The 13115-nt window shown below is 41.5% G+C and overlaps 1 protein-coding gene across 1 annotated transcript in view; it reads left to right on the top strand.

The window, feature by feature from the left end:
* Window positions 1-13115, top strand: part of dnah10 (dynein axonemal heavy chain 10) — an 80417-nt gene that overhangs the window by 53292 nt on the left and 14010 nt on the right. The window contains exons 49-63 of the mRNA XM_072664345.1: window positions 178-271; window positions 926-1093; window positions 1336-1524; window positions 2352-2523; window positions 3483-3686; window positions 3808-3888; window positions 5249-5446; window positions 5739-5900; window positions 6566-6740; window positions 7026-7207; window positions 8106-8242; window positions 9491-9708; window positions 10939-11160; window positions 11637-11784; window positions 12474-12753. Coding sequence (XP_072520446.1) covers window positions 178-271; window positions 926-1093; window positions 1336-1524; window positions 2352-2523; window positions 3483-3686; window positions 3808-3888; window positions 5249-5446; window positions 5739-5900; window positions 6566-6740; window positions 7026-7207; window positions 8106-8242; window positions 9491-9708; window positions 10939-11160; window positions 11637-11784; window positions 12474-12753 — 2630 coding nt within the window. The remainder of the gene's footprint in view (window positions 1-177; window positions 272-925; window positions 1094-1335; window positions 1525-2351; window positions 2524-3482; window positions 3687-3807; window positions 3889-5248; window positions 5447-5738; window positions 5901-6565; window positions 6741-7025; window positions 7208-8105; window positions 8243-9490; window positions 9709-10938; window positions 11161-11636; window positions 11785-12473; window positions 12754-13115) is intronic.

Raw genomic sequence — 13115 nt, 5'->3', positions numbered from 1 at the left:
AAAGCTGCTTTGTGACGACAACAGTTGTAAAAAGCTATACAAATAAAAAAAAATAATAATAAAATATAAAAAAAAAACATTACCTTATTAATGCAAAATGAATGCATTGGGAAACGATGTCGGTGTTGTCAGCCGTGTGCTTTTCTCAGCTTGATTTCTGTTTGTGACTTCCTGCAGGTTCCTGACGGTGGCGCAGTTTGTGCGTGTCTGGAGGAACGAGTGTCTGAGGGTGTTCTATGACCGGCTCATCAACGAAACCGACAAAGCGCTTGTGAGTTGCCCTGTTTTTATTACACATTCATTCTCCTCTAAGGACTAGATCCTATCTTCAGTTCTTCAGCTTAATTTCACTGGTTTAGAACAGACAGCTGTACAAGTTACACCATCTAGACTTTCTGTAGTAACTACAGAACACAGTGCTTCAGTACTTAAGTAGTACATTTAGATTAAACTACTTGCAGTACTTAAGTACAAAAATTGTTGAATACTTTAGTACTTCCAGATCACTTCTGCTTCTACTCAAGTCACTTTTTTTAATGGAGCTCCTGTCCTTGTACTCAAGTCTGAGTCTCTAGTACTTTATACATGTCTGTCAACAACACAGACACGTCATGAGGTGAAATAAGGCCAGAATATTGGAAACTCTTGTTTATTTCCAGTTGTTTGATTGTAAACAGAAATTTGCAGCATTTATGACTGTTACACTACATATCTGTGTAACCTGAGGAGCAGTTTCTAGTAGTTATTAAAACATTTGGAATCAGGGGCCAACTGAGTCTAATGCTGCCCCTGGTTCTATTACTGTAGTTGTCATTATTAAAAGCAATTAAGCAGTTAAGCAGCAGTTAAAAACTATATAAGGTAATTCATTAAACCTGGTCCTGCTATGCCTTTATATTAAATGCTATATATTAACTGTTTACAGGTCCAGGGACACATTAAGAGCCTGATAGGGGAACACTTCAGCACTGACCTGGATTCTGCCATGAGAGACCCTATCCTGTTTGGAGATTACAGAACAGCCCTTAGTGAGTCTGAACCAAGAGTCTACGAGGACATTCAGGACTATGATGCCTGCAAAGCCTTGTTCCAGGTACTGAAATTCGAACCAGTGATCCTCAAATCATAGTGGCACTGCCTTAGTCCACTGGACCACTCCGAGCCCCCTGGGTTTCTTTAATTTGTCCTTAGAGTGACCTCACAACTGAGCTAAGGTCAGTCGGCTGCTCTGTACCTGATCACCCTTACTTTCTCTTCTCCAATTAGGACTAACGACAGCGTCAGTGCACTACCCTAAAACCCTGAGTTACACTGTGATCTGTCTGTCTTCTGCAGGAGATCCTGGAGGAGTACAACGAGAACAAGACGCGGATGAATCTAGTGCTGTTCGACGATGCGCTAGACCACCTGACCCGAGTCCATCGCATCATCAGAATGGACCGTGGCCACGCCCTCTTGGTCGGAGTGGGAGGGTCTGGAAAACAATCCCTGACCAAACTGGCAGCTTTCACTGCAGGCTGTGATGTAATACAGCTTTAAACCGCCTCCTTTATTACTTATATCTACAGTATTTTACAGTATTGATTATGTATTGATAGGTTTAATGTTATTTTATGTTATTTAAAAAAATGTCAGCACTATGAGCATTTCAATGACGAAATAAGGACAAAGTAAGTAAAGCACTAGATTTAATACACTAAATAGACAAAAGTATTGGGACACCTCCTCAGTTCTCAAAATGAATGTTGCAGGATCTCTCTATTGTCTGCTCTATTGTCCAGGGAAGCATTTTTGCCAGACTTCTGTGAGGATTTGATTGCATTCAGTGATAAGAGTGTTAGTGAGATCTGGACAATACGACTCTCTAGAGCTTTATCATCACCCCACCCCAACTTCACAATTGAACTCCCAAAAGTACTGGATGGAGCTCTACCACCATCATTCCAGAAAACCACTGCTCCACAGCTCAATGCTGGGGGGCTTTATACCCCTCTAGCTCAGGCTTGGCATTATTCGGCATGATGATCTGCTCTAGAGAGTCTTACTGTATTGTCAGTACTTCTCTACAGGGACTAGATAAGCTGTGTGTGTGTCTGTGTGCATCTCCACATCCGTGTCAGCAATAGGTGTGACCTAAAGTAGCTGAATGCATTCATTTAGAAGTGGTGGCCGCAAACATTTGGACATATAGTCCAGATTTTGGCATTAGTGAGAAAATACAGCAATCGTAACTCACCTTAATATCACACTGTCTACAGAAGAGAGTAGTGGTCCAGTGGGTTTCACTTTCAGGGTTAGTCAGGCATTGCTTTAGCAATCTTTAAGTGATGCTCTTTCTGTTATGTCTGCAGGTGTTTGAGATAGTTTTGAGTAGGGGCTACTCTGAGTCCAACTTCCGGGAAGACCTGAAGACCCTCTACTTAAAACTGGGTATTGAGAATAAGAAAACTGTGTTCCTGTTCACTGATGCTCACGTGGCAGAGGAGGGCTTCCTGGAGCTCATCAACAACATGCTGACCTCAGGTACGCAGAGCAGCTAATGGACGTCTACTAGATACTCAAAAGCATCTGAGCAGGATTGCTCAGGGCTCTTCTAAATGCTGGTTGTAAAGGTAAAGGTGCAGGTATCTGTCACTGTACTATTTACATCGAAATGTGTCCTCCGCATTTTACTCATCTGTGGTAGTGAACAAACACACACACACACACACACTAGTGAACTAGGGGCAGTGGGCAGCCAACGCAAGTGCCCGGGGAGCAGAGAGAGGGTGAAGGACCTTGCTCAAGGGCTCAACAGTGTGGCAGCTTGCCGGTATCGAACCCACGACCCTGTCATCAATAGCCCGGAGCTGTTGTAGTAATTTACTGCCCAACAGTGCCATAACATTAGTACCACCTGCCTAATATCGAGTGGGTCCCGCTCGTGCTGCCACAACAAATCTGACCTGTCAAGGCATGGACTCCACAAGACCTCTGAAGGTGTCCTGTGGTGTCTGGCCTTACACTAACGTTCTCCTAACTCGCATTTTTACCTCTGCTTCTCAGTTTAATCAACAATCCAGACTGATTTGAGCCTCAAAAACATCAGTAAATGAGCTGTGTAAGATGATTAGTCTGTGGCTCCGCCCCCTCAATCTGTTTACTGTTAATTCCCATCCACAGGATAGAGCACCCCCCTCTATCACATGACATCCCAGCCTGAGAGGCTTATAACAGTGGAGCTTTGAGTTCCTGCTGGGATTTGAACCGATGTCCTCCTCACACTTAATGAGCAGCAGTTAGACTGTAGGGCCGGTCTAGAGCTGTGAAATTCCACTACATACAAACACAGTCCTGAGTAAATCTACCTTCCCTTCTTTCTCAGACTCAGAACCGGACACGGCTTTAGAGCTCTCTAGAGTGGAGCGACTGTCTAACTGCCTGCTTGTCAAGAGACTCAGAAGATCATAAGTTCTCTCTGTTGACATTTACAACTGTTCCAGGCATGGTTCCAGCACTGTTTCCTGACGACGAAAAGGAGACCATCCTGAACCAGCTACGGGAAGAGGCTCTAAAGATGGGATCAGGGCACTCCAAAGAGAGTGTGTGGCAGTACTTTGTGAATAAGAGTGCCAGCAATCTGCACATAGTGCTAGGCATGTCTCCTGTAGGGGACGTCCTCCGAACCCGCTGCAGGAACTTCCCAGGTAACACCAGAAACAGCAACTGGTTTATGATGAGTGGAGGGAAGCAATTTCTGTTTTGTGTTTTAAAGCGTTCTGAATTCACTCATTTGTTTGATGTGTTTTATATGTGTGTGATCTTCAGGACTGGTGAATAACACTGGTATCGACTGGTTCCTGCCGTGGCCTCCTCAGGCTTTACATGCCGTGGCTCAGTCCTTCCTGGGTACGTCTCTTTAATGTCTGTACACCATTATGGTAATATTCTGAGAAGCCTCTTCATACAGGCTCCCAGATCACCCAGAGATCTGCCTCAGCCTCTGCTGTGCGGCTGTTTGTGAACAAGAGAATATGTTCAGCCAGGAATTCGAATCATTAGCAGCTTATTTTAGATTTGTCCAACGAAAGAATGAGACATACAGGTTTTTCTACGCAAATATTTGTTTGTTTGAAAAGAGTGAATTTTCAAAAAAATCCTATGCAATGAATGATTCAGTATCTACACAAAAAAATGTTGTACCTAGAATAAATGATGCACCATCTACTAAAAATGATTCAGGACCTAATATAAATGATTCAGTATCTGCTAATATTCATTCAGTATCTACTATGGATGATTCAGGATCTACTACAAACAATTCAGTATCTGCTAATATTCATTTAGTATCTACTACAAATCATGCTGTATCCACTATGAATGATTCATGATCTACTATGAATGATTCATGATCTACTATGAAAGATTCAGTATCTACTACAAACAACTCAGTATCTGCTAATATTGATTCAGTATCTACTATAAATGATTCTGTATTCCCAATACATGATTCAGTATCTAGCATAAATGAAGCCGTATCTACAACAAATGATTCTGTATCTACTGTAAATTATGTGCTATCCACAGAGAATCCACAGATTATCTACTATCTGATCTAGTATTTACTGTAAATGATTAAATAACTACTATAAATGATACAGTATCTACTATGAAAGATTTAGTATCTAGCATAAATGATGAAGTATCTACTATAAATGAGTCTGTATTTACAATAAATGATTCATTGTCTGCTAAAATGATTGTGTCTAGAATAAATGATTCAGTATCTAGCATAAATAATGCAGTATCTACTTTAAATAATTCTGTATATATCATAAATGATTCTGTGTCTGCTAAAATTATTCTGTATCTACAACACATGATTTAATATCAAGCATAAATAGTGCAGTACTTACTTTAAATGATTCTGTATCTACTATAAATGATTCAGTATTTAGCATGAATTATGCAGTATCTAATGTAAATGATTCTGTATCTAGCATAAATGATTCAGTATTTAGCATAAATTATGCAGTATCTACTACAAATGATTCAGTATCTGCTAATATTGATTCAGTATGTACTATAAATCATGCTGTATCTTCTTAAAATTATTCAAGACTATGAATGATTCTGTATCTGCTACAAACAATCAGTATCTACAATAATTGATTCGGTATCTAGTCTAAATGATTCGGTTTCATGTTTATCTTGATATTCAGGGTAAATTGGACAGCGTTTTGATAAAGATGGTTATGTGTTGTTGCAGGTGAGAGCCCCATGATTCCTAAAGCTCATACAGAGGCAGTGATAGGCCATGTGTGCATGGTGCATGGCTCTGTGGGAGAGTACAGCAGTCTTTTCCAACAGAAGCTCCGCCGCAGTAACTACGTTACCCCCAAAAACTACCTGGACTTTATCAGCACATACTCCAACCTGCTGGAGGACAAGGACAAGTTCATCCTTGGTGGGAGCACAACTTTCTTTCTTTAGTTTTTTAGCAGGGTGGAATCAAACTGAGCTTATTAAAATGTATACATTAGTCCCACATCAGAGCTATTTCCTCTTTCACAGTACCTACTTTTCAGTCAGTCATTTATTTACATGGAAATTAGCAACAATTTTAGCTGTGTGCTTTAAACAGTGAAGCACTTTTGTAAGTCGCTCTGGATAAGAGCGTCTGCTAAATGCTGTAAATGTAAACTGAGCTTGTGTTTAAACTGTCTGTGTGTGTGTGTGTGTGTGTGTGTGTGTTCCAGGTCAGTGTAAACGCTTGGAAGGCGGTTTAGATAAGCTGGAGGAGGCCAGCGTACAGCTCGCAGAACTCAACACTAAACTGGCAGAGCAGAAGGTGGTTTTGGCTGAGAAATCCACAGCCTGCGAGAGTCTACTGCAGGAGATCTCCACCAACACGGCCATCGGTCAGTACACACACTACACACTGCTGTGGGAGCAGAATACACACCAGCACAAGCACCTATTTTAAGGACAGTTTTAATGTATTGTGAATTTGGGTTGAGATGAATATGCAGTATAATAGTGTTGTAATATGAGATGTAATAATACATTTATAAACTGCAGTGTTTATAAATGTAATCTAGATTAGTTATTTAATTAGAATTAAATGGAAACAAATACATAAATATGCACACTGATAAGCCTATTATAAGACTTTTATTAGACCCTAAGGACTATTATTTGGGAATTACATAGAAGACAGTGTAAACTGATCAATGAATTATAAATTCTAGATTATAGAAATGTAATATAAAGAAATAAATTAATGGTTTCATGGAGATTAAGAGAGAAGAAGGATTTGGGATGGAAAAAATGGACTGTATATTCAGATGGTTTAAACTACTGCTGTCAACATTTATTACTTTATTATTAAATTTATCCTAATTAATATAAATTAGTTCATAATAATCCTAATTAATCCCAGAATACTGTTGATTACACTTTTTAATCGATTGACACCACTAGTTTATTAAACTGGGAGAATATTTGATTAAGAATATTTATATTTATTTTATTGGTGTATTCGTTGGTGTTCTTCTAACTACTCTTTTTTTTCTCCCCCATGAAGCTGAGGAGAAGAAGAAGCTGGCAGAGGAGAAGGCCAAAGAGATAGAAGAGCAGAATAAAGTGATAGCAGTAGAGAAGAAGGACGCCGAGAGCTCCCTGGCCGAGGCTCTACCTGCATTGGCGGCAGCTCGCATCGCCCTGCAGGACCTGGACAAGTCTGACGTCACTGAGATCAGGTTCTGGTTTACCTGAACATTGACACTAAACTGCTGGGAGCACAGTGCTCTCCTCACACCTCTCTGAGAACCGGCCGGGGTGGGTCTTAGCATTCTAATGAACGTGCATGACTGACAGCCCCCTGTCACTGGCCACTGAGGTTCTGCTATCTGAAACCGAATTAACGGCCCATATATAGATGGTCGAAGTGGTGACAAGGCAACTGAACCGCCCTCATTCGTTGTTGTGATTTTAGGTGAGGTTTAACCAATGTTTTCTCCCCCCACCCCCCCCATGGTGTGCAGGTCTTTTGCCAAGCCACCCAAGCAGGTACAGGTGGTGTGTGAGTGCATCCTAGTCATGCGTGGCTATAAGGAGATCAGCTGGAAGACAGCCAAAGGCATGATGTCCGAGGCCAATTTCCTGCGCTCGCTCATGGAGATGGACTGCGACTCCATCAGCGGTGGCCAGGTGAAGACTGTCCGAGGTAGGGTGCACTGTGATGACACCTTGCTTTTGCTCTGCTCTTCTTTAGGATCAATATTTTAATCAAAAAAACATGTTTGATGTTTCTCGAAGAGCATGTGTAAATTGTAAATTTTGAGCATAGCTTTAAAATAAAAAATCGAATTAAATAATCAAAACAGCTATCAATAATATTTCTAGTAACAATAAAATGTACACAGAACATATTTATGTTAATAACAATAGTTGCTTACACTGGAATCCTTGAAAGCTGAAGAGAGAGGCTTGCATTTCAGTGATTTTACCATGTTTAAAGCAGCATTATAAGAAAATCTGTATTTTCTGCTCTTAGGCTCCCTCTACTTGTGGGGAGTGCATCTCACAGTTCTATAAAAAATATAGAGATTCAACTTTTACCCCACTGCAGTAAATACAAATCACACTTTGAGCGCCCCCTCATGGACAGTTGTACACATACATTTCTGGACAGTCTGATAGCTCTAGAAGCAGCACCTGAAGGTAGAGCAGCGTGTGGGCTGTAACACTACAGGATTTAACACTAATATGACTCTGTGGGTTACGCAGCGTTACACAGCAGTTCTGGAAAGAGGTTCGTAATGTAGTAGCACTGTAATGGGCCCAGAGATGCCATTCTCCCTGTTACAGTCAGTGGAGCATCAACAGGATTCTGAAACTGCTCTTTTATGGTAAAAGCACAACATAATGCTTTAAGCATAATGATAAGATAATAGTGACAGATAATAATAGGTCATAATACTGTTAGATAAATAAATGATTATATTTATAGAATATATTTGTTCATGAATAGAGCATTAATTTGATGTCTGTGTTTCTACATACAGTGTACTGAATATTTTGCAGTGTGTGCACTACTGTTGCTCTCGTGTGTTTCTCTCCAGGCTTCCTGAAGAACCTGAACACGTCATTCGAGGAGATGCAGGCCATCAGTAAAGCCGGCTCCGGCATGCTGAAGTTTGTGGAGGCTGTGATGGGCTACTGCGATGTGGCTAGAGAGATTAAACCCAAGAGAGAGAAGGTTGGACATTTCAGAGACTTTCAGACTTTCTGCTGCTTTTCTAAACCTAGAGACGCACTGACAGACTTTCAGGCACGTCTTTAGAAAACAATGATGATTTTTTTTTTCAGCAGATAACAAAATCAATATCCGATCATTTTGCTCCTTTGCTTTTTAAAGTTCACGTTATCATCCACGTTCTCTTCTAAACATTAGGAAAGGCATACAAATGATCAGTACAGAGTAATTTCTTTTATTATTTTTTAATTTGTCATCAAATCTTTAAGAGAAGGAGCACCCTCTCAGACTGGCACTTTGTAGAGCCATGTTTTGCTGTAGTGGTGGCTTTGCTGTGGTGGTGGTTTAGGTTTCCGCAAGTTTTTCTCTTTGGGAGGGATTTTTAATCTTCTCCAGTGGTACGCCAGAAATTTAACCGGACCAACGAGGCAGAAGGATACGTAGAAAAGGCAGGGACGTAATCGAGAAACAAAGCAGAGGTCAAAACCAGGAGTAGGCAGTATCCAAAAAACGTTAGCCAGCAAAACAGGTGGAGAACACAGAAAGGCAGAAGGTAAATAAAGGCTCAGTATGCTACGACAATCAATGGCAGTACTTTCGCAACGAGAACTAAACATGCAGGCTTTAATATCCAAATAAAACAATAGACACAGGTGAAACCGGTTAGAAACTGTCCCTGATTGGTTGCTCGAGATCCCGTGACTGTCATAGAGGAACAAGAGGTATTCTGGGATATGGAGTCCTGCACAGCGTCAGTTTGGAGGCAGACCAGGGAGCGTGACATCCAGGTTGTTCAGATTGGTTTGCATTTTAAAGTTCACAGCATAATCCATGTAAAAAGTGCAGAGAATAAGATTTCCTAAAGGTTATAATTATATATGTTTACATAATCCTGACACAGCTAAACCTTTTAATTTTAAGGGAATTATTGCTTTAATTGAATTTTAAGTGAGTTAACATAAATACGGTATATTATTTTGCATTGAGATATTTATGGTATATATAAATAATACATTATACATTAATACATTATACATTAATACATTGATACATAATTAAATAATACATTTATGGACAGTTTCCCAGATATGGATTAAGCCTAGTTCTGGACTACAGCATCATTTTGATTGGCGATTTCCCATTGAAAGGAAATTGTAGTCCGTGACTAGGCTTAATTCCTGTCTGGGAACCCACCCCGAGCAAACAGACCTGATCCCATATCAACCATTGGTAAATTCTGCTGTTTTCCAGGTGGCCCGGCTGGAGAAGAACTTCTTCCAGAGCAAGCGTGAGCTGGAGCGGATCCAGAGCGAGCTGGGGACCATCCAAAAGGAGCTGGGCGCTCTAGGGGACAAGTACAGTGCCGCCATGGGCGAGAAACAGCTGCTGCAGGAGGAGGCCGAGCTCATGGAGCGCAGGCTCATCGCTGCGGACAAACTCATCTCAGGGCTTGGATCTGAGAACGAACGGTCAGCTTGTAGAACAGCATGAGCTCTAAGACTGCACAAACCTGCTCCTGAAGGTCTGGCACCCTCAGAGTGTGGTTCCTAAACTAATCTATCAGCTGATTCTGAAATTCAGAAGAGCTTAAAGGCTCTATTATTTGAATGTTAGCTTGAACATGCATAAGTCCAGCTTTTTTTATCCCTGATTCTGATACATGAATGCAAAGTACCAACCCAGAAAAAGTACTCTGCATGAACGTCTCTTGGTCTGTGCTCTATGAGCATCCTGCTCTGTGATGCCGACTGATTTGAGCTTCAGAAACATTGAGGCTCCCTCAATCTGTCATGAGTTCTTGCTGGGGTTTGAACATATGTCCTACTCACACTTGATGAGCAGCAGTTAGACCGTAGGGCCGGTCTAGAGCTGTAACATTACACTAAATACAAACCCAATACATTCCCTTCCCTTATTTCTCAGACTCCGAAATGGACACGGCTTCACAACTCTAGAATGGAGCGACTGTCTAACTGCCTGCTTGTCATAAGTTCAAATCCCATCAACACTGCAGCCTTCCATGATCAGGATTCTGAGAATAGGAAGGCTCACTCCATAATTTGGGGGGGGGTTCTCTAACCTGCAGATGGAAATAAGCAGTGAACAGGTTGAGGGGGCGGAGCCACAGACTAAACATCTTACACAGTGTTTAATCAGTTTTAGCTGCAGCTCATTTACTGATGATTTTGAGGCTCAACTCAGACTGGATTGTTGATCAGATGGAAAAATTGTGAATTGGGAGAAGTTTAGAATAAAGTTCAATAAATAATAAAGAACCTGTAATAATAATTAGAATAAAGTTTTAAATATATATATATATTTTTTTATTATGATGTTATACAAGGTTGATACAACTGCACTGCTAAATATTATAATAACCATCACTAAAACCCATGTAACATCACGTCTGACTAATATGCAGTTCATCTAATAAGATAAGAATCAGTGCTAGTACAGCACTAGTACAGCCCATCAGACCATCACAGATCAATCACCTGATTCATCGCAGAAAAGGCTTGATCAATACCTAATAAGTTGTCTAAATACAAAATCTAAATACTTAATATTACTTTATAATACCTAATAAGTTGAATTTGACGATCTGTAAACGGGATAAGAAGCAGTTCTTCAGCTTTCCAGGTATTCTTTCTGGATTGCGGTGATTTCTTAGTGAACGAAAGTCATTCTGTGTGCTGCAGCTGGACGGAGGACCTGGAGGAGCTGAAGAAGAAGCGTGTGCGTCTGCTGGGAGACTGCCTGATCTGCGCTGCTTTCCTGAGCTACGAGGGAGCCTTCAACTGGGACTTCCGCAACGAGATGGTGTACGAGGTGTGGCAGAAAGACGTGCTGGAGAGAGGCATCCCCCTCAGCCATCCCTTCCGCATAGAGAGCCTGCTTACTGATGAGGTGGAGATAAGCAGGTATGAGAAGTGTGGGCATATATCTCTTATATAGACAGCAACTTTTAACTGTTAGACTCGCATTATGTGACAAATGGCAAAAATCAAGATACAAGGTTAAATATATACAGTATATATGATATATATGTTAGTATGGTTGACTCCAGTCTCTTCTAGTGACTATTGGCCTCTCTGTGGCTTTCCTCAGAAGCGTCCTGCTTGCTTTTTTAGTTTTGTGTATCATGTTAGTTTGTTTGTTTGTTGCATGTGGGGGGAGGATGGGACAGACCAAGCTTTCATGGAGCCCTAAACAGATTTTCATTTGGGTAACTAGGGAAAAATAAAATTATTTAAAAATATGTTTTTTTTTTATTTCTTGGTGCTCTTGGGGGCCCCCCCGGTAGGTTTTGGGGCCCTAAGCGGCCTCGTAATTCGAGTATACCTTGGGTCGACTCTGTGTGTGTGATCCAAATATCACTTGTGTGGTTGTACTGTAGATGGGGATCTGAGGGTCTCCCACCTGATGAGCTGTCAGTGCAGAACGGCATCCTGACCACCAGAGCCAGCCGCTTCCCCATGTGCATCGATCCCCAGCAGCAAGCCCTCAACTGGATCAAGAAAAAAGAGGAGAAGAACAACCTCAAGGTGCTTAACACAGCTACATCTGCTGAGATATTTTTTAGATATTTTATTATGACTCATGAAAGGCTTACTGTAAGGTCTCCTCCAAAATCTAGGAGCTGCACAAAGAGTCTGCTTTATTATACAGTCCTGTTCAGAGGTTTTACTCCTATAATCCCATCACTCTAACCCCCCGTGAGAGAGATTCTACTGTAGAAGCTCCAGATCTCCTCAGAACAGATAAAGCAGGTGAACATAAATCCAGTAAAAAGGAGAAACAAGAGCTTCTCATTCTGAAGAAAGAAAGTAGTGAGATCTTGTCGGTGAGCTAGTCTGAAGAACAGAGCTCGGTTCCTCCAGTGTTCTCCAGGACGCCCCCCAGTCCAGCCAGCACAGCGTGGAGGATGTGTTCACCTCCATCAGCAGCAGCAGCAGCAGCAGCAGCAGCAGCAGCAGCAGCTCACCTGATTTACCATCATTAAGCCCTGATTTACCATCAAACCAGGTGTTGATCTGGGGAGAACTCTAAATAATACTAGACTCCATGAGAGAGGAGAACTTTGGAGATGTTCTAATGATGAACACAGTGATGGAGAACCACCACCTCCACTTTCTGTAGGAGTGATATTATTAGTGTTTACTCTTATAGCAGTGTTTTACTGAGGCTTAGTGTGTATATGTAATTAACCAATTACCTGTATTCATGCTTGCAGATCTCCTCATTCAACGATCCAGACTTTCTGAAGCAGCTGGAGATGGCCATCAAGTATGGATTCCCTTTCCTCTTCCAAGATGTGGACGAGTACATTGACCCAGTCATCGATAACGTCCTGGAGAAGAACGTTAAAGGAGCTGAGGGTCGGCAGGTCATCGTGCTCGGAGACAAGGAAGTCGACTATGATCCCAACTTCAAACTGTACCTCAACACCAAACTGGCCAACCCTAAGTACTCTCCTGCAGTGTTTGGAAAAGCCATGGTCATCAATTACACCGGTGAGGGACAGTGCAGTGGTCCTTTCTTATCAATAGTTCTGCTTTTAAAGTATGAAGGACCTTGTCAAGCCGGATCTTTCGGATTATGATAATTGCTTGTAACCTTTAAAGACAAGACTAGACAACCATCTTCACCATTAGTGTTGGACACAGATGGAATTTGGCCTCTAACCCATCCGTGCAGTGAACTCATACACACACAGTGACTGTGAGCACATGTGCCCGGAGCAGTGGGCAGCCATTGCAGCCACTGCGGCGCCCAGGGAGCTGGGACCTTGCTTTCGGGTATGGAACCCACAACTAGAGCTGGGCAATGTTAATATTTTAGCGTTTTAAGCATATTAAGGATATGATCTGTGCTG

The sequence above is a fragment of the Salminus brasiliensis genome, chromosome 20, assembly GCF_030463535.1.
Source record: "Salminus brasiliensis chromosome 20, fSalBra1.hap2, whole genome shotgun sequence".
Taxonomy (NCBI): domain Eukaryota; kingdom Metazoa; phylum Chordata; class Actinopteri; order Characiformes; family Bryconidae; genus Salminus; species Salminus brasiliensis.
Note: the sequence above shows the minus strand (reverse complement) of the source record. Positions and strands in the feature narration are given on the sequence as shown.